A 23,378-nucleotide genomic window follows, 5' to 3' on the forward strand; every position below is an offset into this window, starting at 1 on the left:
GTTACATAGAACTATATGAAGATCAGTTACTGAAAATACCTTTTAGCAAGGAGCAGGAACCAAGGAGATGGGAGCTACTTTCCTGTACATAGTTGTTAATATAGTGGTAGGGTCAGTTAGGGTTAGTTTGAGACTGAGGACAGATTCTTTTAGAACATTCACTGATGACTGACAAGCACCTTAGTCTGTTAGGTAGGAAATCCTCCAAGAAGGATGGAGAAATAGGCATTAACCTTTTTCTTTAATAAACATCTATTCAGAAATGTCTAATAAGAGTCTATGGGCCTCATTACGAGGTTGGCGGTAAGGGGTTAGCGGCGCCGGTAAGGATGCTGGTGCCGTTAACCCCTTTCCGCTGCATTACGAGGTCCCTTTGCGGGTCCCACTAAGGCAGCCGCCCTTAGCGGGAGCCGCTAAAGGACCAGGGAGCTAATAACGGGCCCGTTATTAACGGGCCCGTTATTACCTCTCTCCCCATTCCCATTGAGCCCTATGGGGGCTCGAATGGGGATGGGTATTTTGAATGAGGAATTACCGGCTCCTCCAAGGTTGGAATGGCCCGGTAATTCCTCATTCAAGGAACCTGGACCCGAGTTTGGAGGCAGCCATGGCGCTAATAGCACCATGGCTACCTCCAAACTCGGAATGAGGCCCTATGTCCTTCTTCTGACCCACAACATAGGTGTAGCCATGGTAGTAAGCAGTGCTACACAACCTGTTTGTGAACTGATGGGATCTGTAACCATGGTAATATTCAGTGCCTCGCAACCAGATCGAGAGCGAATGGGTGCTCTAAACATAATATTAAGCAGTGCCACATGACCTGATCGAGATCGAATGGTAGCTGTAACCATTGTAGTAAGGAGTGCTACACAATCTCCTCAAGGGTGAATGGTGCTGTAACCATGGCAGTAAGCAGTGCCACATGACCTGATCAAGAGTGGATGGTAGCTGTAACCTTGGCAGCAAGCAGTTGACACTCAACCTGATCGAGAATGGGTGGTGTGGTGTTGCGGCCCAGCGTGGCATATGCTGGGCCTCCCTCTGGAACAGCCTCCCTGCCTCTCTCAAACTTGAGCAGAACCACCTCTGGTTCCATAAGCAATTCAAGACCTTTCTTTTCACTTCCGCTGATGTCCCGACTGCTCCAAGCACTGGTCACCTGGTTACCGTCTGTACTCAGGTCCAGGCTCCTGCATGTACAGTTGCCCTTGCACTCCATCTGGGCTCCATCAGCACTTATTGTCTGTATAGGCAGCCCTACAGCCCCTTCTCTCTGCACATATGAGCCACTCGCTGGCTGCACTTAATTCAGTTATCTGCACTTCTCGCTCTTTTCCCCCCCTCAGCACTTCTCCCCTTCAACTTCCCTGCACTTGCGCAATCTGAACGACACAAGGCCTAGTAAGATTGTTGTTTTGTCCTCCCTCTGTTGCCCCCTCCTTGTTTTGTGCCTGTAAACACTTGTGTACAGGCGTGTTATAAATGCCCTATCAAATCATATCAATACAGTAATCAAATAACACCACTGACACAGGTGACTAGGTAGCTTGCACTGCCTTTCCATTTCCGGTGCTCGTGCGTTCATTTCTCCTCGCTCCTCCTCCATGCACCACATCCGGACCTAGCGCCAGGACGTTTGTTGTCTCCTTCACAACACCACATCCCTTCCAAACTTAAATAAAAAACTCATCAAATACAGTTATAGTCCCTCTAACTCACAGTTGGGCAATATACGCCATGTTGGACAAGTTCTTGGAGCTTTGTTGATGGTTGAGGACGCTCTCGTGTGGAGTAGTGGGATGCCCGCTCTCTAATAGCCAGGGAGGGGCTCTCAGCTGTTAACCCTTCTGGTATGAGAGTGCTGTTCAGGGTTTGTGGCACCCTCTGACTTTGGGCAGCCACCCGCCTCTGCACCTCAGTTGTTCCCTCATTCTCTGTTTTCTCCTTCATCCGGTGAATCCTCAAGCACATTGCCTGCAGCTTCTCTCCACATTCGGGATGGCACCTTCCAAAAATGAGATGTGTTACGTGTCACAATCTCATTCTCTCATGCTGCTGTGACCTTCCCATGCTCGTTCTGCACTATGGTCCACGGACGGGCCTCGTACGACATCATCTTCTTGGGCGGGATCTGTTCTGACTAACACAGTATCTCCAGCGTTGAGGTCACAGTATTGTGCTCGTCGTGCAACGCTTTCTTTCTCATTATGAGTCTGCCGCATTGTCTTCACTTGGTCGTGATCAACTTCCGGGGCTGTCGGGCTCTGATGTAGGGGAAGTCCTACTTGCATCGGGACCGCGAACATAAGAGCTGCAGGACTTACTTGAGTTGCTGAGTGAAGGAAACTGTTTACCCCCAGTAATGGTCGCTGCTGGTCCTTCGCTATCCGCACCAGTTTTGTTTATGGACCCCATAAATCTCTCTGCAACCCCATCGGCTTGCGGCCAGCACAGCGTAATATGTTGGTGGCGCACATTCAGATTATCGAACCCTCGTAGTTTTCGGATCGTGAAGGGTAGTCCATTGTCACTCTTCCTACCATGGTTACAGCTCCCATCCTCTCTTAAAGAGGTTGTCTGGGTCTTGATCTTGTTCAGTATTCCATGAAAGGCGAAGATTTTTTACAAAGCTGTTATCATGGATAGCACCTCCGTAGGCCTCAACGCTCTTCACCGTTCTACTTCTGGATAGCGACTAAACTCGTCCACTGCCACTAGTAGGTAGGCTATGTTCGCCACGGTGCAGTAGTCAACACTGACTTTGTGCCATCTCTTCTGCATGGGTTTGCTAGAGGCTCAGGTGGTGCTTGATGCTCGGAGGATTGGTATACTGCACATACTCCTGTTAGTGCCATGACTTTTTGATGTATGTTCGGAAGCCACACTCAGAAGACTTGCGTTTTCTATATGCACATAGTTTTGTTCTGTCTTGGTGAGCGCTCTGCTGGCAAATGCTATGGGGTGTGTTACCCTTTCCTGGTCAACCTGTGTGCGGATTGCCCCAAGGCCCACCGGGCTGGTGTCAATAAAAGCCATTTTGGTTTCTGTCGTTAAGGAGTTTTTGATCCTCTGAAATGCATCTTCTTGCCTGGCGCCCCACTCCCATCCAGCTTCCTTCCGTGTTAGGTCTCCCAGGGGAGCCGCTACTGTGGTTAGGTCCGGGGTGAACCGGCCACAATATGTGGCCATGCCCATAAAGCTTCTGACCTACCTCTGATGCTGATGTTTCCAACTCAGCCTTCTACGCATGGGGGGTGAGCCCTGATCCTTGCAGCCATTTCAGCAAAGGAGCCAGTCATTTGTTGTGCTCTTCTGTGGAGTTTCCATGCTCTAGGATGTTGTCACTGACGGTTGCTCCTGTAAGATCTTGTAGTACTTTTCTTATTTAATTTTGAAGCACTTCATCTGTTGAGGATAGCCCCGAATATGAGTCCCCGGTACCGCCTGAGGCAAAGATGAAATGAAAAGGTGGTGATGTACCTAGACTCCTTGGCGGGTCGTATCTGGTGGTACCCGGAGCATAGATCTAGCTTGCTGAAAACTGTTGCGCCAGTCAAATCTCTGATTAGCTCGTCTATGGTCAGTACGTGCTCTAGCACTTTGAAGCATCCTCTATGTGCTAGATGGAATTACGAGTAAATATCTTAGACCAAATAACCGGACAGACCCAAGGAAGATGGTAAAATATTGCTTTAATTTCAATGAAAGAAAGCAGGGAGAAGTAACAGCTATCCAAATAGATGTATGCATATTTCACACCTCCTCTTGTTGGTACAGAGTTTATATACGTTTTCATACGTCATTTATAATGTCATCCTATGTGGCATTTTGCAAAACCTATTAACGGGAGGGATTGCATTAGGGGAACATGTCTACTTATAGAATCATATAAGTGTAAACATCTCATTGGCTGCCCCTTGTCTGTAGGTCACTCTCTGAGCTACTTCTATGTACATAGTATACTGATTATGGCAGAGGGCTGGTAACTGCAACATTGTATAAAAAAAAGTGTGGCAGGCTTTATGATTGGTTGGCAACCCCATCCAACCTTGGACTTTCTGCTTGTTTGTCAGCATGTGAGTGAAATGAAACCTACGTGCTCGAGATGCGCCAATTCACTCCTTGTATTCCAATTAGTCCATCATATGTCATCGACCTGATCCTTAGCCAGGACCTTCTGTTTGTAGTTCACCTCGTAGTCTGCTCACTGTTCTGGAACATTCGAGGGAGTATGGGCAGACAGTTATCTCAATCTGGGTTCTAATGAATAGCCCTTGTTTTCAGCTTCTGAGTCACATGTTAGGAAACCACAATTGTGTCCATTTCAGCCTGTTATTTAGGACTATTTGATTTTATTAAACAGGATGTCATTACCCTCTCTGGCCTTTAGAGACTTGCTCTCTCCACCTCACATAGGCCTTTCTCCTTGTGATTGTTCAATACTTGGCACTTGCAAATCCTTCTCTCTTCATTTTAGCAGAAATATGTCTTATGCACGTGGTCTGTTCATTCGACTCCCTTTGTGCCTTGCACCCATTTCTCGAAATAGCCTTCTTGATCCCAGGCCAAGGTACTCCCTTATTCCGCACATGAAAACAGCTTCTTCATCAGTTCTTCAATTTGCAATCCTAGGATCGTCTTTTGAGGTAACAGGGTTGAATCTTAACACAGGCCACCATCCAGTTTCTTCCAATGGCCGTCCTAAACGTTGTTCATATGCCTCCTTTTAGCAAGCTTCGATGTACCTTTTCTACCTTGCATTACAGCGTATTTACAGTTATTGGTCAGCACATTACTCTATCTTATTATATTCATGATTACTTCATCTTTAGGTACATGTTTCTCTTAGTGTTTCCACTACATAGTCAGTTTTAAATATTTTCATATCGTTTTGACATAGGTTCATACATCTTTGTTATGACATCATTCTGTCGTCATCAGATTTTACTTAGAGTTAATCCATAGTTACTCATAACCGCATTCTGGCATTTTGGTAACGAATATCTTTCCTGGTAGAATCCTTCTTCTGCTTCTACGTGAGAGTATAAACTGAATGGCTGCCTGAGTCCATGTCGTCTTTCATACACTCAATGTGGTATCGGAATGTTGCATGGATTCATGCTTTGGTTTCCAATTGTTTCTCTCCGTATGTTAATCTAATAGGATGGTGGTGAGGGAGCAGGGACCAGAGGAGAGGCATCCACCTGCTCCTCTACATTCCCCCTCTGGTCGAATATTCAACCATACTCTTCTTTTCCTCTTCTTCTGCAATTCCTGCTTCATCTTCTTCTATCATCTCATTATATTTTCTTTTCTTCGGGACCCATATCTTCGTTACTTTCTCATATGACCTGCATTGTTTATATGTTCGTCCACACTCCAAGTCATATATCGACAATCTCCGGCTGGTGAACAGAATATCCATCATCCCACATACCTCTTCCGATCTTGGGGCTAATAAAACTTAGTTCCTGGAGGTGTCAGAGAACTCTTCTTGATGTTTTCTCGAACACTTTCTTCCGTCTGCATCTCTTCTCCAGTACCACTGTTAATGATAATCATTATCTTCATTCCAAAAACCTTCATGGCTGTCTTCTCGCATTGTCCTAAGATGATCCTTGTGAGTGTTGGGAAAGTGGAATAGTTTGAATTTCGAGCCCCATACTACTGACTGAGTAGTGGACACGTCATCTTCGTCATTTCTGTTACTTTCGCACATTTCTACAAATATTACAATATTTATGGTAAATGGGATAAGTGTTACCTTAAGGTTACTTTGTGTTATTTTATGTCGATGCAATACATTTGTAGATTTGCATTCGCGCATAAATGTAACGATGAAACATTGTCACACGGAGGGCTCCTCCTCACTCAGGTAAAGCAGGCGATCCAAATGTGCACTTGGAATTTAGCTGTATGAATGGCCGTCATGAGAGAAGATCATAAGAGGTATAAAATGCAAATTTAATGGTACACCTTATTTGGCTGTTTCATGTAGGAGAATGTTATTAAAATGTTACAGTTGTAAAGCAGGACTTTTTGCATAGTAGTATCTGCAGAAGATTCTGTATAGTGGAATGGTGTGTTCCTAACATTTTGATGTGGTGGAAGGTGCTTTTGAAAGCAGTTCCCGAAATGCAGGCTAATGAATGTCCTAGCAGTCCATTGTAGTTACACACTGGACAGGAGTCCAAGGTTTGTGAAGTTTTAATTCTAATTTTGTTTTTTTCTTTCATATAGTGATTGAGGAATTGTCGTAAAGATTTGAAGGATTGTTGCCGTACGTTGAGCTGCATGGCCATTTGTAGACTGGACGGATTGGTTGGGTGGTTGGGTGAAAGGAACAGTTGATTGAAAGACTGTTGGGGACGTTTTTTCAATAAGGGTTTCTTGTGCCATAATGGCATTTTCTAGCATTTCATACCCTCACCCATTAGTATGTATGGCAATTGGGGTTTTCTGTTCTTGTTTATAATCCTCTTCATTGAAATATGGTTCTGTGCTGCTTGTGTAAATCCATTCACCTTCACAGAAGTTTGAAAAGGTATCTATGTTGACATTGCGCATGTTTAGAAGTACTTTTTGTAATTTACTGATTAATTTTGTTAGTGGTTTCATTCTGTTTAAAATTAATATAAACAATTTTCTTTTGAGCAGAATTGCGCTGACAATTAGAGCTTCCAGTATTAGTCTTCTGCAGTAATTTTTAAGGGTAGAGTGTAACTTTTCAGCTGTTTTCATAAGATTGAAGTACTCTCTGGTGGAATTTTTTTTTGCTAAATGAATTTTTGGGAATGCTTTTCTGTGGTTACATTAACATTGTTAGATATAGTGGAAGGGTCATTAGCAATTCTCTTCTTCTTTATACTTTTTTAAAATTAATTTTTTGGGAAGACGGGGCCTAGTTTTTTTAGTGGTTGCTGGTTTAGCTTTGATGACTCGCTGTATTAGCTCTTTTGTTTGAATATTTGCTATAGATTCTGCTAGAGGTGGATGAGTACTTGGCATGTTTTTATTGTTATCTGCTCCATTTCTTCTTTGTTTTCTACAGTTACTTTTTAGTAGGCATTCTGTTCTGTCTGTTGGAGAAAAAAGGAAAGTGTGGATTTGAAAGCTGTGGGATATATTTGCGTGTATTGTGAATCAGTGTGTGAATATTATGGCAGACATAAATAGAGGGCTGTGTGATTGTGTAATGGGCTGCTAGTTGTGGTTGGAAAGGTTGTAAGAGTGGCAGTGTGTGTAGATGTGTGAAGGACTTGGGTTAGTGCGTAAGAGAGTGCTAGTGTCAATTAATAAGTAAGGACATTAGAATGTTTTCAGGATAATAGTGGGTGTTATAACAATGGTGTTTAGGTGAGAATAGAAAGAGTGGACATGTTGAGGTGTAATGAATAAGAGTGAAATAAATGTTGTTGATTTGAAAGTAATTTTGTAGGCTACTATGCGGCTAAACTATACTGTACGAGTAACAGAATGAATACTACTACACTGCTGCACCTACTTTGTAGGATGTGTAGAGTAGTTTTCTTCAGGTTGTTGTCTTCCAGGAGGTTGTTGTTCACTGCAATTGCAAAAGAAGAAAATGAGTGGGTATATACGGTAACAGTGAAGTATTTTTTAGTATAAGAAGACATTATTTATGAATGTAGGAGGAGTTGTTGGGAAGAAGAGTTAATAACATTGGGCTTCATTACAAGTATGGTGGTAACCCTGCCTGTGCTGCAGACGGGTCGCCACCAGATTCCTAATATTTTATAGGCACCTAGCTTCCTGGGGCCACCAGGACATCACAGGTCCTGTTGGCCTGGAAAGTCAGGTGCTGGAAAATGTTAGTCCCTATTCCCAGGGAGTAGCATAAGACTCTAAGGGAATAAGGACACAGGAGCACTGGCACCGTTGCTAATGGGACCAGAGGTCCCGTGATAAGTATGCCTAACGGGGCCGCAGCAAGAAAGTGTGACATTTTTATACAATGCAAAATGGAAAATGATAAGCGTTTAAAAGGATGTCCTTTTTGGGAGGCTGTATATGAAAGTTAAAAAATGGTTTTGTGGATTTATAGCAGCACTTTATTTTTATAAATAAAAGAAATGGAGATGGAAAATATTTGTAGAACACTGTTAAGTGGCACTTGTGTGAAGGTTTATTATGTTGTCAGTACATGCTTACTTGCAAATGTGATGCATTCTAATGTGTAGTTGCTTATTAAATGATGGTTCTTTTGTTTGAGTTGTGGTTACAGTTTTTGTATTAGAAAAGGTGCACTACAATTCCTAGGGCCTCATTACACGGATGGGGGTAGGGATTTACCGGTACCGGTAAAATACTGGTACCGGTTAATCCCTACCGCCTTACTACGAGGTCCCTTTGCGGGTTGGGGGATTTAACGCCTGCTTTTTGCAGGCGTTAAAACCCAACCCGCTAAGGGACCTCGGAGCTAATTACGGAACCGCAAAATTGCGGTGCCGTAATTAGCGCCTTCCCCATTCCCATAGAGCCCTATGGGGCAGAAATGGGAATGGGGAAGGGCAATGGCGGAAAGGGGATTTACCGCCCCTCCAACCTTGGAATGGGGCGGTAAATCCCCTTTCCGCCAAGGCGGTGCCGGTATTTTACCGGCATGAGCCATGGCGCTAATAGCGCCATGGCTCACCGCCTACCGGGTAATGAGGCCCCTAGAATGCAGAAAAAAATCGAGGAGCAAAAAGGACGTACAGATTAGAAAGGGGAATGTTATGTGCGTGAAAGTTAATACAATTCCACACACTGAGTGTTGTTTCAAAATGTTGCAGAAATAGTTTCCATTTTCTTTCATTCATATTTTAAAAATTACACACAATACTGTTGTATGCTGAAAATCTTGGATTTCATGATGTTCATGTGCAATGGTATGGAGCGTGTGGTATGAAGTGGGTGGATTTCCTCCCAATGTTTGTCAATTTGGTCACACTGCAACATCCAACATAATCATTGTTCATTGTGGAGGAAACGGTTTAGGGCAAGTCACTGGAATTTCACTGCAGTTTGCAATGAAGGAGACATTTGGCAAATTGAAAGACATGTTCCCGAATTCTAAACTGATTTTTTTCTCGCATTGCACAGTGACAGATGTGGAGGCGCTCGAGTTCGACAGAATAAGCAGGCAGCATTTCTGGATGACACAGAATAAGCAAGCAGTATTGCTGAAGGACACGGAATAAGCTAGCAGCATTGCTGGATGTCACAGATTAAGCAGGCAGCATTGCTGGATGTCACAGAATAAGCAGGCAGTATTGCTGCATGACACAAAATATGCAGAAAGTATTGCTGGGTGACACAGAATAAGCAGGCAGCCTTTCTGGATGACACAGAATAAGCAAGCAGTATTGCTGAAGGACATAGAATAAGCAGGCAGCATTGCTGTATGACACAGAATAAGCAGACATCATTGTTGGATGACACAGAATAAGCAGGCAGTATTGCTGGATGACACAGAATAAGCTGGCAGCATTGCTGGGTGACACAGAATAAGCAGGCAGTATTGCTAGATGACACAGAATAATCAGGTAGTACTGCTGGATGACATAGAATACACAGGCAGCATTGCTGGTTGACACAGAATAAGCAGGCAGCATTTCTGGATGACACAGAATAAGCAGGCAGCGTTGCTGGATGACACAGAATAAGCAGGCAGCATTGCTGGATGACACAGAATAAGCAGGCAGCATTGCTGGATGTCACAGAATAAGCAGGCAGCGTTGCTGGATGACACAGAATAAGCAGACAGCGTTGCTGGATGACACAGAATAAGCAGGCAGCATTGCTGGATGTCACAGAATAAGCAGACAGCATTGCTGGATGACACAGAATAAGCAGACAGCGTTGCTGGATGACACAGAATAAGCAGGCAGCATTGCTGGATGTCACAGAATAAGCAGACAGCATTGCTGGATGACACAGAATAAGCAGGCAGCATTGCTGGATGTCACAGAATAAGCAGGCAGCATTGCTGGATGACACAGAATAAGCAGACAGCGTTGCTGGATGACACGGAATAAGCAGGCAGCATTGCTGAATGACACAGAATAAGCAGACAGCGTTGCTGAATGACACAAAATAAGCAGGCAGTATTGCTGAATGACACCGAATAAGCAGGCAGCATTGCTGGATGACACAGAATAAGCAGGCAGCGTTGCTGAATGACACAGAATAAGCAGGCAGTATTGCTGAATGACACAGAATAAGCAGGCAGCGTTGCTGAATGACACAGAATAAGCAGGCAGCGTTGCTGGATGACACAGAATAAGCAGGCAGCACTGCTGGATGACACAGAATAAGCAGGCAGCGTTGCTGAATGTCACAGAATAAGCAGACAGCGTTGCTGGATGTCACAGAATAAGCAGACAGCATTGCTGGATGTCACAGAATAAGCAGGCAGCATTGCTGGATGACACAGAATAAGCAGACAGCACTGCTGGATGTCACAGAATAAGCAGGCAGCGTTGCTGAATGACACAGAATAAGCAGACAGCGTTGCTGGATGACACAGAATAAGCAGACAGCGTTGCTGAATGACACAGAATAAGCAGGCAGCATTGCTGGATGACACAGAATAAGCAGACAGCGTTGCTGGATGACACAGAATAAGCAGGCAGCATTGCTGGATGACACAGGATAAGCTGGCAGCATTGCTGGATGACACAGGATAAGCAGGCAGCATTGCTGGATGACACAGAATAAGCAGGCAGCATTGCTGGATGTCACAGAATAAGCAGACAGCGTTGCTGAATGACACAGAATAAGCAGGCAGCATTGCTGGATGACACAGAATAAGCAGGCAGCATTGCTGGATGACACAGAATAAGCAGGCAGCATTGCTGGATGACACAGGATAAGCTGGCAGCATTGCTGGATGACACAGGATAAGCAGGCATCATTGCTGGGTGACACAGAATAAGCAGGCAGCATTGCTGGATGACACAGCAGAATAAGCAGACAGCGTTGCTGGATGACACAGAATAAGCAGGCAGCGTTGCTGGATGACACAGAATAAGCAGGCAGCATTGCTGGATGTCACAGAATAAGCAGACAGCGTTGCTGGATGACACAGAATAAGCAGGCAGCATTGCTGGATGTCACAGAATAAGCAGACAGCGTTGCTGAATGACACAGAATAAGCAGACAGCGTTGCTGAATGACACAGAATAAGCAGGCAGCGTTGCTGAATGACACAGAATAAGCTGGCAGCACTGCTGGATGACACAGGATAAGCAGGCAGCGTTGCTGAATGACACAGGATAAGCAGGCAGCATTGCTGGATGACACAGGATAAGCAGGCATCATTGCTGGATGACACAGGATAAGCAGGCAGCATTGCTGGATGACACAGGATAAGCAGGCAGCATTGCTGGATGACACAGAATAAGCAGGCAGCGTTGCTGGATGACACAGGATAAGCAGGCAGCGTTGCTGGATGACACAGAATAAGCAGGCAGCGTTGCTGGATGACACAGAATAAGCAGACAGCGTTGCTGGATGACACAGAATAAGCAGGCAGCGTTGCTGGATGACACAGAATAAGCAGGCAGCATTGCTGGATGTCACAGAATAAGCAGACAGCGTTGCTGGATGACACAGAATAAGCAGGCAGCATTGCTGGATGTCACAGAATAAGCAGACAGCGTTGCTGAATGACACAGAATAAGCAGACAGCGTTGCTGAATGACACAGAATAAGCAGGCAGCGTTGCTGAATGACACAGAATAAGCTGGCAGCACTGCTGGATGACACAGGATAAGCAGGCAGCGTTGCTGAATGACACAGGATAAGCAGGCAGCATTGCTGGATGACACAGGATAAGCAGGCATCATTGCTGGATGACACAGGATAAGCAGGCAGCATTGCTGGATGACACAGGATAAGCAGGCAGCATTGCTGGATGACACAGAATAAGCAGGCAGCGTTGCTGGATGACACAGGATAAGCAGGCAGCGTTGCTGGATGACACAGAATAAGCAGGCAGCGTTGCTGGATGACACAGAATAAGCAGGCAGCATTGCTGGATGACACAGGATAAGCAGGCAGCATTGCTGGATGACACAGGATAAGCAGGCATCATTGCTGGATGACACAGGATAAGCAGGCAGCATTGCTGGATGACACAGAATAAGCAGACAGCGTTGCTGAATGACACAGAATAAGCAGACAGCGTTGCTGGATGACACAGAATAAGCAGGCAGCGTTGCTGGATGACACAGAATAAGCAGGCAGCATTGCTGGATGTCACAGAATAAGCAGACAGCGTTGCTGGATGACACAGAATAAGCAGGCAGCATTGCTGGATGTCACAGAATAAGCAGACAGCGTTGCTGAATGACACAGAATAAGCAGACAGCGTTGCTGAATGACACAGAATAAGCAGGCAGCGTTGCTGAATGACACAGAATAAGCTGGCAGCACTGCTGGATGACACAGGATAAGCAGGCAGCGTTGCTGAATGACACAGAATAAGCAGGCAGCACTGCTGGATGACACAGGATAAGCAGGCATCATTGCTGGATGACACAGGATAAGCAGGCAGCATTGCTGGATGACACAGGATAAGCAGGCAGCACTGCTGGATGACACAGAATAAGCAGGCAGCACTGCTGGATGACACAGGATAAGCAGGCAGCGTTGCTGGATGACACAGAATAAGCAGGCAGCGTTGCTGGATGACACAGAATAAGCAGGCAGCATTGCTGGATGACACAGGATAAGCAGGCATCATTGCTGGATGACACAGGATAAGCAGGCATCATTGCTGGATGACACAGGATAAGCAGGCAGCATTGCTGGATGACACAGAATAAGCAGGCAGCATTGCTGGATGACACAGGATAAGCAGGCAGCATTGATGGATGACACAGAATAAGCAGGCAGCATTGCTGGATGTCACAGAATAAGCAGACAGCATTGCTGGATGACACAGAATAAGCAGGCATCATTGCTGGATGACACAGGATAAGCAGGCAGCATTGCTGGATGACACAGAATAAGCAGGCAGCATTGCTGGATGACACAGGATAAGCAGGCAGCATTGCTGGATGACACAGAATAAGCAGGCAGCATTGCTGGATGTCACAGAATAAGCAGACAGCATTGCTGAATGACACAGAATAAGCAGGCAGCATTGCTGGATGACACAGGATAAGCAGACAGCATTGCTGGATGACACAGGATAAGCAGACAGCATTGCTGGATGACACAGGATAAGCAGGCAGCATTGCTGGATGACACAGGATAAGCAGGCATCATTGCTGGATGACACAGAATAAGCAGGCAGCGTTGCTGGATGACACAGAATAAGCAGGCAGCGTTGCTGGATGACACAGGATAAGCAGGCAGCGTTGCTGGATGACACAGGATAAGCAGGCAGCATTGCTGGATGACACAGGATAAGCTGGCAGCATTGCTGGATGACACAGGATAAGCAGGCAGCGTTGCTGGATGACACAGAATGAACAGGCAGCATTGCTGGATGTCGCTGATGATTCAGACACAAACCTTGGATGTTGTTCAAGATTCAGAGACACATTTTGGACATGTGAATCCGGGATAATTACTCTAAGGGCCCTGAGGAATATGGGGCCACATAGATATCATAGAGAAAGAAGCCTAGGCGGGCAATGCCCTCAACTCATTGACACCCGGGGAAATAATGGCAAACACAATCAGAAACATGGTGTCACGTGGGGTACATTGAAACACTTTGATGAATAAACATAACCACAATTTTCAATAATTCTCTTCACTTGCTATAACACAAAAAACGGAGAACATGCCTGTACTATAAAGTACATTTTTAATTTATATAAGTGCAAGAATTCTGCAGTGCATGTTCTTTAAATTCTTTTTTGAATGTGTACATATATACAACGTAATTCTTGTCACAGTATGAATCACAAAAGCCATACACCATCTCTATACATATGACACATGCAATATGAGCTGATGACACAAAGCAATGCGCCTACATGAGCTGTAGCACAGGCAACAATCTACTTCTCTTGCCCAACACAAATTCACTCTCACGTAGGCCCTACTAGCAGAGGTAGCCTATTACTCAATAGTGACCATCAGGTGATGCACTGGGAACCTCCAACATCGATGAAACAGATCTACAAAAATATATCATCCTTTCGCCAAATTTATAATAGAGGCGTCCTGAAAATGCTTACATTTATTTCATAATGAATTCCAAAAGCAGGCCAAGCTTCTTTTACTTTTCCAATTAAGAAATGATATGTATCACTTTCTTGCACTAGTGACTGTAACTCATTAGGTTTTATTGACCTCTTCATTTTTTGATTGTGTAGTTTGTCATATTTTGGTCCGAGGAAGACAGATGAATAAAACTAGATAGCTATAAACAAAATAAAAGTGACCAATCGCAGTCCCACACATAAACCCCTACACTCCTGAGCCTGTTTAGGGGAAGGATGGGCTTGAAGTCAAAGCAAGGCCCCCAGCGGGGAGTTGTCACAGTGGTTTGGGAGCTGGGAGAGGGTGGAGGCCTCATGAAAGAAACTGTTGGAAGCGAGTGTAGAAGAGAGGAGGCAAGGAAAGTTTGAGGAGTGGAGGAGGTTAGAGAAAGGTGCAGCAGAGTAAGGATGACACAGAGCCGGGTAAAGAGAGGAGGCAAAGCAGATAATAGAGGAGGTAGTGGAGCAGAGTAAGGATGACGCAGAGCCGGGTAAAGAGAGGAGGCATAGCAGATAATGGAGGAGGTAGTGGAGCAGAGTAAGGATGACGCAGAGCCGGGTAAAGAGAGGAGGCATGGCAGATAATGGAGGAGGTAGTGGAGCAGAGTAAGGATGACGCAGAGCCGGGTAAAGAGAGGGGGCATGGCAGATAATGGAGGAGGTAGTGGAGCAGAGTAAGGATGACGCAGAGCCGGGTAAAGAGAGGAGGCATAGCAGATAATGGAGGAGGTAGTGGAGCAGAGTAAGGATGACGCAGAGCCGGGTAAAGAGAGGAGGCATAGCAGATAATGGAGGAGGTAGTGGAGCAGAGTAAGGATGACGCAGAGCCGGGTAAAGAGAGGAGGCATAGCAGATAATGGAGGAGGTAGTGGAGCAGAGTAAGGATGACGCAGAGCCGGGTAAAGAGAGGAGGCATAGCAGATAATAAAGGAGGTAGTGGAGCAGAGTAAGGATGACGCAGAGCCGGGTAAAGAGAGGGGGCATAGCAGATAATGGAGGAGGTAGTGGAGCAGAGTAAGGATGACGCAGAGCCGGGTAAAGAGAGGAGGCATAGCAGATAATGGAGGAGGTAGTGGAGCAGAGTAAGGATGACGCAGAGCCGGGTAAAGAGAGGAGGCATAGCAGATAATGGAGGAGGTAGTGGAGCAGAGTAAGGATGACGCAGAGCCGGGTAAAGAGAGGAGGCATAGCAGATAATAAAGGAGGTAGTGGAGCAGAGTAAGGATGACGCAGAGCCGGGTAAAGAGAGGGGGCATAGCAGATAATGGAGGAGGTAGTGGAGCAGAGTAAGGATGACGCAGAGCCGGGTAAAGAGAGGAGGCATAGCAGATAATAAAGGAGGTAGTGGAGCAGAGTAAGGATGACGCAGAGCCGGGTAAAGAGAGCGGGCATAGCAGATAATGGAGGCGGTAGTGGAGCAGAGTAAGGATGACGCAGAGCCGGGTAAAGAGAGGAGGCAAAGCAGATAATGGAGGCGGTAGTGGAGCAGAGTAAGGATGACGCAGAGCCGGGTAAAGAGAGGAGGCATAGCAGATAATGGAGGCGGTAGTGGAGCAGAGTAAGGATGACGCAGAGCCGGGTAAAGAGAGGAGGCAAAGCAGATAATGGAGGCGGTAGTGGAGCAGAGTAAGGATGACGCAGAGCCGGGTAAAGAGAGGAGGCATAGCAGATAATGGAGGCGGTAGTGGAGCAGAGTAAGGATGACGCAGAGCCGGGTAAAGAGAGGAGGCATAGCAGATAATGGAGGAGGTAGTGGAGCAGAGTAAGGATGACGCAGAGCCGGGTAAAGAGAGGGGGCATAGCAGATAATGGAGGAGTTCGTGGAGCAGAGTAAGGATGACGCAGAGCGGTGTAAAGAGAGGGGGCATAGCAGATAATGGAGGAGGTAGTGGAGCAGAGTAAGGATGACGCAGAGCCGGGTAAAGAGAAGGGGCATAGCAGATAATGGAGGAGTTCGTGGAGCAGAGTAAAAAAAGAGGATGGTCCAGAGTGAGAGGGAAGAGCTGCGGAAAAGGACAAGGTGCTGAGGATCCAAGAGGGGTCGCTGCAGATTAAAGAAGAGAAAGAGGAGAAAGTGAAGAGGAAGTCAGTGGAAAGGAGAAAAGAAAGGAAGGATAGAGAGAGGAGAGAGCATGCATCATAAACATGGATGTTGTTAAGGACGGTGGTAGTAGGTACCAACATGTGGCAAAGTCTCGAGGAGGTACAAGTGGGAGACTCTGCCAGAGCCAAATTAGAAGTGCGGGAAAGGCCCCATAGGCACAAACCCATCAAACAAGAAGAGGAGGACGGGAACTGGGGATTAGGAACATGTCCCTGAGCCTGGGAGATGCAGAGAACAGCCTAACCAATCCTACAGCTAGAAGAAAGTGTCCAGTCGTGGTGGATGATTTGGGGTTCATTCTGGCTATGCCATGCCCTGTCTATTGCTGACACAGGCCTAATATGCAGGTGCATGTGGCCCTGAGACCAGGGAAGGTCCTCCCCAGAAACTCAAGACCAGGAGAAGAGGCCTGAACAACAGAGTAGATTCAAGGAAGAAGTGTGGAGACACTCCAAACCCAAGGACTGACGGAGACTGATACATGAATGTTCTTCCAGAAGTGGACCTTGATGGATGAATTCCAGTCTCTGAGACTTTACTGTTGAACCCAAGATGAAGAAAGTCAATTTTTAGTGTATCCTTTTCTTTAGGTGGCTCCCCCCCCTATAATGATCCCAAATAAAGTCTTGTTCTTAAACTTTACCTTCATTTCTCCAGCATGGGGTCTGGCATGGATTCACATGCTCAGGAATATTCCATGTCATCAGGCTGGGAATCCTCAGTAAGAAAAGAAAGCAGCATTGGTTTAAAAGCTAGAATACTGCCTTTCATCTTGTTATCCAATCACTGGAGACCCGTCATACTGCACCCATCCAATGATTATCATCTCCCTGACTCCCGCCCCATGCGGCCATTTTCAGATTTTTACTGCACGTTTCGGTGCAGGGAGTCCTTGAGTTTTGCTCCCTGAGATTTTTACGATATATATTTTTTTAAAGAGAAATCTCAACATTTTGGGATTCTTTTTTTAAACCGCTCATGCCTAGTCAGTTCAAGCTGGAAATCACACAGGAAAAAAATAACCTGGTGGTTAGAATTAAAGCAGTAGGTTTTTAGTGCTTTCTTGAGGCTGGTGAGGCAGGGGCTAATACAGATGTGAGGAGAAAGGGAGTTTGACAGTGTGGGGGTTTAAAAATGAAAACAAGCCCCTCCATAATTTGTTATCTTTGTCTAGGTACAGTGAGTTTGTTAGAGCCACAGGAGCGGAGGATACGTCTCGAGGGGGCCTTTTGTAGCCGATTTGTAAGATAGCCTGGATCTTGCCGCCCTTGCATTTGTGGGTAAAAGTAGTGCATGAATATTGTTCTTACTCAGCTGCATGTCACTGAGCACATACCCCGGGTGGGATTCCAAGGGCCTACCACCGGCTTTACATACCTGCAGATTACATGTTCTTACTCAGCTGCGTGTCATTGAGTACATACCCCGGGTGGGATTCCAGGGGCCTACCACCGGCTTTACATACCTGCAGATTACATGTTCTTACTCAGCTGCGTGTCACTGAGTACATACCCCGGGTGGGATTCCAAGGGCCTACCACCGGCTTTACATACCTGCAGATTACATGTTCTTACTCAGCTGCGTGTCACTGAGTACATACCCCGGGTGGGATTCCAGGGGCCTACCACCGGCTTTACATACCTGCAGATTACATGTTCTTACTCAGCTGCGTGTCACTGAGTACATACCCCGGGTGGGATTCCAAGGGCCTACCACCGGCTTTACATACCTGCAGATTACATGTTCTTACTCAGCTGCGTGTCACTGAGTACATACCCCGGGTGGGATTCCAAGGGCCTACCACCGGCTTTACATACCTGCAGATTACATGTTCTTACTCAGCTGCGTGTCATTGAGTACATACCCCGGGTGGGATTCCAGGGGCCTACCACCGGCTTTACATACCTGCAGATTACATGTTCTTACTCAGCTGCGTGTCACTGAGTACATACCCCGGGTGGGATTCCAAGGGCCTACCACCGGCTTTACATACCTGCAGATTACATGTTCTTACTCAGCTGCGTGTCACTGAGTACATACCCCGGGTGGGATTCCAAGGGCCTACCACCGGCTTTACATACCTGCAGATGACATGTTCTTACTTAGCTCCGTGTCACCGAGTACATAGCCCGGGTGGGATTCCAAGGGCCTACCACCTGCTTTACATACCTGCAGATTACATGTTCTTACTCAGCTGCGTGTCACTGAGTACATACCCCGGGTGGGATTCCAGGGGCCTACCACCGGCTTTACATACCTGCAGATTACATGTTCTTACTCAGCTGCGTGTCACTGAGTACATACCCCGGGTTGGATTCCAAGGGCCTACCACCGGCTTTACATACCTGCAGATTACATGTTCTTACTCAGCTGCGTGTCACTGAGTACATACCCCGGGTGGGATTCCAGGGGCCTACCACCGGCTTTACATACCTGCAGATTACATGTTCTTACTCAGCTGCGTGTCACTGAGTACATACCCCGGGTGGGATTCCAAGGGCCTACCACCGGCTTTACATACCTGCAGATTACATGTTCTTACTCAGCTGCGTGTCACTGAGTACATACCCCGGGTGGGATTCCAAGGGCCTACCACCGGCTTTACATACCTGCAGATGACATGTTCTTACTTAGCTCCGTGTCACCGAGTACATAGCCCGGGTGGGCTTCCAAGGGCCTACCACCGGCTTTACATACCTGCAGATTACATGTTCTTACTTAACTGCGTGTCACTGAGTACATACCCCGGGTGGGATTCCAGGGGCATACCACCGGCTTTACAAACCTGCAGATTACATGTTCTTACTCAGCTCCGTGTCACCGAGTACATAGCCCGGGTGGGATTCCAAGGACCTACCACCGGCTTTACATACCTGCAGATTACATGTTCTGACTCAGCTGCGTGTCACCGATTACATACCCCGGGTGGGATTCCAAGGGCCTACCACCGGCTTTACATACCTGCAGATTACATGTTCTTACTTAACTGCGTGTCACTGAGTACATACCCCGGGTGGGATTCCAGGGGCATACCACCGGCTTTACAAACCTGCAGATTACATGTTCTTACTCAGCTCCGTGTCACCGAGTACATAGCCCGGGTGGGATTCCAAGGACCTACCACCGGCTTTACATACCTGCAGATTACATGTTCTGACTCAGCTGCGTGTCACCGATTACATACCCCGGGTGGGATTCCAAGGGCCTACCACCGGCTTTACATACCTGCAGATTACATGCTCTTACTCAGCTGCGTGTCACTGAGTACATACCCTGGGTAGGATTCCAAGGGCCTACCACCGGCTTTACATACCTGCAGATTAGATGTTCTTACTCAGCTGCGTGTCACTGAGTACATACCCCGGGTGGGATTCCAAGGGCCTACCACCGGCTTTACATACCTGCAGATTACAAGTTCTTACTCAGCTGCGTGTCACTGAGTACATACCCCGGGTGGGATTCCAAGGGCCTACCACCGGCTTTACATACCTGCAGATTACATGTTCTTACTCAGCTCCGTGTCACCGAGTACATAGCCCGGGTGGGATTCCAAGGGCCTACCACCGGCTTTACATACCTGCAGATTACATGTTCTGACTCAGCTGCGTGTCACCGATTACATACCCCGAGTGGGATTCCAAGGTCCTACCACCGGCTTTACATACCTGCAGATTACATGTTCTTACTTAGCTGCGTGTCACTGAGTACATACCCCGGGTGGGATTCCAAGGGCCTACCACCGGCTTTACATACCTGCAGATTACATGTTCTTACTCAGCTGCGTGTCACTGAGTACATACCCCGGGTGGGATTCCAAGGGCCTACCACCGGCTTTACATACCTGCAGATTACATGGTCTTACTCAGCTGCGTGTCACTGAGTACATACCCCGGGTGGGATTCCAAGGGCCTACCACCGGCTTTACATACCTGCAGATTACATGTTCTTACTCAGCTGCGTGTCACTGAGTACATACCTCGGGTGGGATTCCAAGGGCCTACCACCGGCTTTACATACCTGCAGATTACATGTTCTTACTCAGCTGCGTGTCACTGTGTACATACCCCGGGTGGGATTCCAAGGGCCTACCACCGGCTTTACATACCTGCAGATTACATGTTCTTACTCAGCTCCGTGTCACCGAGTACATAGCCCGGGTGGGATTCCAAGGGCCTACCACCGGCTTTACATACCTGCAGATTACATGTTCTTACTCAGCTGCGTGTCACCGATTACATACCCCGGGTGGGATTCCAAGGTCCTACCACCGGCTTTACATACCTGCAGATTACATGTTCTTACTTACCTGCGGGTCACCGAGTACATACCCCGGGTGGGATTCCAAGGGCCTACCACCGGCTTTACATACCTGCAGATTACATGTTCTTACTTAGCTGTGTGTCACTGAGTACATACCCCGGGTGGGATTCCAGGGGCATACCACCGGCTTTACATACCTGCAGATTACATGTTCTTACTCAGCTGCGTGTCACTGAGTACATACCCCGGGTGGGATTCCAAGGGCCTACCACCGGCTTTACATACCTGCAGATTACATGTTCTTACTCAGCTGCGTGTCACTGAGTACATACCCCCACTGAGTACATACCCCGGGTGGGTTCCAAGGGCCTACCACCGAATTACATTCCTGCGGATTACAATCAGCCAATGTTTGTCTCCACATAAGAGTTTCAGGTCAAAATTGTAATAAGAACCCAAAACATTTGTAATTTTTTTAATCTTTACAAAAGGGATGAGCAAGCACTTCCTGTCAATACAGAGAAGAAAGATGCTCTTTGGGTACTTTGGGAGGGAGTGAAAACTGAGCACCTCTGATGCGCACCTTCTCACCACCTGCACTATTTAATGCATGAAGGGCTTGGCTCCAGTGCATTGGATAGAACCTGTACCGCGGCCGCAGGATCCGCTACAGTTCATGTTGCATCTGCAGGCTCTTGAAATAGAGAGATGGAAAAGAAACAATAATTCTCAAACGTAGGATTCTGATGCAATGAATTACCTCTGGTGGTATTTCAGTAAATATGCTGCCACTAGCACTATGGCAGCAGTCATCCTGTAATAAGGAGCTGACGCTCAGATTACCACCAGTGGTAATGGTAGTTACAGGCATCCAAGCCGTAATGAGAGTCCCAGTAAAGCTCCCATTATTTCCTCTGCTTGGGAGAAGTGCTGCATGGTTGAAGTGCTCCGCCATGGAGCATCTAACCTGAAACTATAGCTCGCACAGACCGCCATTTCGTGCCTCTGAAGCAAAGTACACAGACTGGTTCTCCCATCCTGCGTTATCACCACGGCTGGAAAAGGCAATTCACCAGGCTCCTGGTGCATGTGCCCAGTAAAGGAGCTGTGGGAATGAGCTCCAGGCTTAGGATCTCTAAAGGACTTTAGAACCCGTCATAGGCCATGGTGGGCCCAGGGGAAGCAGCGTATGGGATATCAAACAGCCTCCTAAATCTCACAGCATTGCAAGCATGGATAGCAGCCGGAGGGAATAATCCTAGAAACAGACATAGAATAAACAAAATGTACAGAAGAGAAGGAAATATATAGCAGGAATCCTTGCACGATAGCAAAAGGGAGCGAAAACAGAAGGGCTGTGGATAGGGGGCCATTTGGTGCCAGAGCAAAATACATTTTATTTTGCTGTCCTCCAAATAGACCATTATGGGTTCTTGCCTGATGGGCCATCATGTTGTGCATGTGTTAGCATGTGTTAGCATGTGTTTCCTATGATTACCCCAATAGCGAAAGCATTGCCCGCATTCAGAACATTGATAAGGTTTTTCTCCAGTATGTATTCTGTAGTGGATGAAAAGACATGACCTATAGGTGAATCTTTTTTGACATTGAGAGCATTGATATGGTTTCTCCCCTGAATGTATCCTTTGGTGACTCACAAGGGTTGACGCTTTACTTAAGTATTTCTTACATTCAGTGCACTGATAAGGTGTGGGCTTCTGTGTCACCACTGGATGTGTCAGAATGTCTCTGCTCTGACTAAAGTTCTTTTCCATTTCCACATGCATTTTCTGGTGCTTTTTTAAAAACTCCATCCGCGCAAAACTCTGCTTACAACAAGTACATTGGTAAGGCCTCTCTTTTGTATGTGTTCTCTCGTGTTTGGTAAGAGTGTCCTTGCGACTGAAATAATTTCCACATTCAGTGCATCTATATGGTCTCTCGCCTGTATGTACTCTATGATGTGCAAGGAGATCTCTTCTTGTGCTAAATTTGTTCTCACACTCGGTACATGGAAAAGGTCTTTCGCCTCTATGTGTTCGTTGGTGTTCAAGTAAACTTGCCTTACGCTTGAAGCGTTTCATACACTGTGTACATTTATATGGCCTTTCCCTTGTATGAGTTCTCTGGTGACTAATAAGAGCATGACGATCTCGAAAGCTTTTCTCACATTCAGAGCACTGATATGGCTTTACTCCTGTGTGGCTTCCCTGGTGCCGAATAAGATGGTGACTTGTAGTAAAGCTTTTCTCACATTCAGTGCATCTATATGGTCTCTCGCCTGTATGTACTCTATGATGTATAAGGAGTTCACTTCTTGTGCTACATTTTTTCTCACACTCGGTACATGGAAAAGGTCTTTCTCCTGTATGTGTTCGTTGGTGCTTTAGTAAACTTGCCTTACTGTTGAAGCATTTCACACAGTTGGTACATCTATAAGGCTTTTCCCCTGTATGAGTTTCCTGGTGACTAATAAGATCATGACTATTGCAAAAGCTTTCCTCACATTCAGAGCACTGATACGACTTTACTCCTTTGTGGGTTCCTTGGTCACCTGATGTTCCTTCATGCACATTATTAATTACTGAATTCTTGAGGTCATGATCGCTGTTCGTTGTCTTCTCTGACTCCTTTTGCTGATTTTGAATGCCTGAATGTACTCCCTTCTCAGAACATTGGAATTCCTTCAGTTTTGCGTTTGACGATGAATTGCCGCTCTGGGCCACTGTTTCAGGACATCTTGCAGAATTTCCACATTTTCCTTCTCTCTTCTCTGTTTGACGGCC

General features: G+C 46.5%; 1 protein-coding gene across 1 annotated transcript in view; it reads right to left on the reverse strand.

Moving 5' to 3' along the window:
* Positions 1-20,306: 20,306 nt before the first annotated feature.
* The window catches only part of LOC138491092 (zinc finger protein 436-like), a 209,233-nt gene continuing 206,161 nt past the window's right edge, over positions 20,307-23,378 (reverse strand). The window contains exon 3 of the mRNA XM_069617403.1: positions 20,307-23,377. Coding sequence (XP_069473504.1) covers positions 22,041-23,377 — 1,337 coding nt within the window. The 3' untranslated portion in view covers positions 20,307-22,040. The remainder of the gene's footprint in view (position 23,378) is intronic.

Source organism: Ambystoma mexicanum, chromosome 10, assembly GCF_040938575.1.
Source record: "Ambystoma mexicanum isolate Mex_15411 chromosome 10, UKY_AmexF1_1, whole genome shotgun sequence".
NCBI classification, from domain to species: Eukaryota; Metazoa; Chordata; class Amphibia; order Caudata; family Ambystomatidae; genus Ambystoma; species Ambystoma mexicanum.